The sequence below is a fragment of the Ylistrum balloti genome, unplaced genomic scaffold (assembly GCF_031769215.1).
Source record: "Ylistrum balloti isolate Yb309-2 unplaced genomic scaffold, AGI_CSIRO_Ybal_v1 Utg370190, whole genome shotgun sequence".
Lineage (NCBI taxonomy): Eukaryota > Metazoa > Mollusca > Bivalvia > Pectinida > Pectinidae > Ylistrum > Ylistrum balloti.
Genome location: NW_026782170.1, coordinates 678,563 through 680,392, shown reverse-complemented (window position 1 = coordinate 680,392; position 1,830 = coordinate 678,563). Strand labels below are relative to the sequence as shown.

Here is a 1,830-nt window from a genome sequence, read left to right as displayed (position 1 = left end):
GTGGAAACTTCATAATGGTAAAGATGTTAATCGGACACCGAAAAGTATGAATATGATGTATCAAAAAGATGTAAATCACTAATGTGTATCTTGTTCAGTGTTTCACCAATACTTGTAGGTTATACTATTGGTAAGTTTCTGTCGTAACAAGTCTTTCCAGGGGCGTAATACTAAACATAGTGGTAATTAATGAATGCAATGTGTTGCCTACGCAGAATAGGCCTGCACGGGCATGTCTGATTGGTTATCGGTGTGATCAAGTTCATATTTCTAACCAATCAAACGTTTTGGTTTAGGCAAAGACACTTGATCACTTGATATACCATCACATTCGAGGCGACAAACACCAGTTAATTGGAGAAGTTGAAGGAAATGGCCACGTACAATCACTCGTATGTGTTCCAGTTTGAACAACAAGTAAATGGCTCTTTCTATGAAGACTACATGAAGCGGCATTGGGCGGACAGCTTTATTTATTCTACCGTCTACGTCGTCGTCGTGTTCTGTGGGAAGAAATGGATGGAGAATCGCCCTCGGTACGATCTGAGACCCTACCTCGCCACCTGGAGTTCGATACTGGGTATATTTAGTATATTTGGAGCAATTAGGACTGTCCCAGAATTGATTTCCTCCGTAAGGGATCATGGAATGGAGTATTCGCTGTGTGTCCCGTCCCATCTTCAGGGTGTGACCGGATTCTGGTGTTTCTTATTTGCACTTTCGAAAGTATGCGAGCTAGGAGACACTGCTTTCATCATTCTTAGAAAGCAACAACTCATATTTTTACACTGGTATCATCATTTTACAGTTTTACTCTATGTTTGGTACATGTACACGTTAGCCGCGGGATTTGGTAGATGGTTTTCAGGGATGAACTACGCTGTGCATGCCATTATGTACAGTTATTATGCATTGCGAGCCATGAAATTCCGTATACCCAGATTTATCAGCATGATGATTACAACTCTTCAACTGAGCCAAATGCTGGTTGGGTTTGCTATCACATGTTTAGCCTACGAGCTGAGTTTAAGAGGTAAACAATGTAGCAAGTCCAATGGGGCAATCACATACGGAATGATTATGTATGCTTCATATTTCGTTCTCTTCGCCCGTGTCTTTTATACAAACTATCTCGCCGAAAAACCCAGAATGAGCTATGTTGATACTTTGGACCCAAAGAAAAGGAACTGATCCCTTTGTACCACCAAACATCGCTCCTGTGACATTTCGATGCTGATAAACATCTTCAGCTTCAGGACCATTCTGTAGTATTATTCAGATCATGATTTTTGTCTGTAAAGAGTTATTTTTATCTTCATCATGCATTAGAATGATAACGTTTTTATAATTGTTTACCTTGCAGTGAAGAGCATTAAGTCAAATAAACGGTCTAAGGAAGAGGCAGAAGTCTTAGTAACGCAGAAAAACAAGCCCGGGTAAAGCATTTTTTCTATCGAGTTCAGTTTTAATTTTTTTCATGTAGCTTTTATGGTAATTATTTGCCCACTAGGTTAACTTGTTTGAAATAGTAATTCTGTTTTCTTAAGCAACGTATCCCTGAAATAATCTTTTTAATGTATATCGATCCATTTCTCCTGTTGTAAGCTTTGCTCTGTGCAAGAAACCTTGTTTAGACCAAATAGTTCAAGGCGCTGGGAGGGCATTGCTTGGAGAAATTTGCTGTATATGATAGCATTTTTCTTCAAAGCCACTGTTGTTCAATTGACAGGAACGTACTGGAATGTACTGGAATGTGCCACACATTACTGATACAATATTGTTTCGATTTGGAGGTTTATTTGGCCTTCTTATGCGAGTATTTTTTTAGAA

At 39.1% G+C, this 1,830-nt stretch overlaps 1 protein-coding gene across 1 annotated transcript; it reads left to right on the top strand.

Moving 5' to 3' along the window:
• Positions 1–372: 372 nt before the first annotated feature.
• LOC132551290 (elongation of very long chain fatty acids protein 6-like) lies at positions 373–1,191 on the top strand. Its single transcript, XM_060215416.1, has one exon. The coding sequence runs from the start codon at positions 373–375 to the stop codon at positions 1,189–1,191; it is 819 nt and encodes a 272-aa protein (XP_060071399.1).
• Positions 1,192–1,830: the final 639 nt, after the last annotated feature.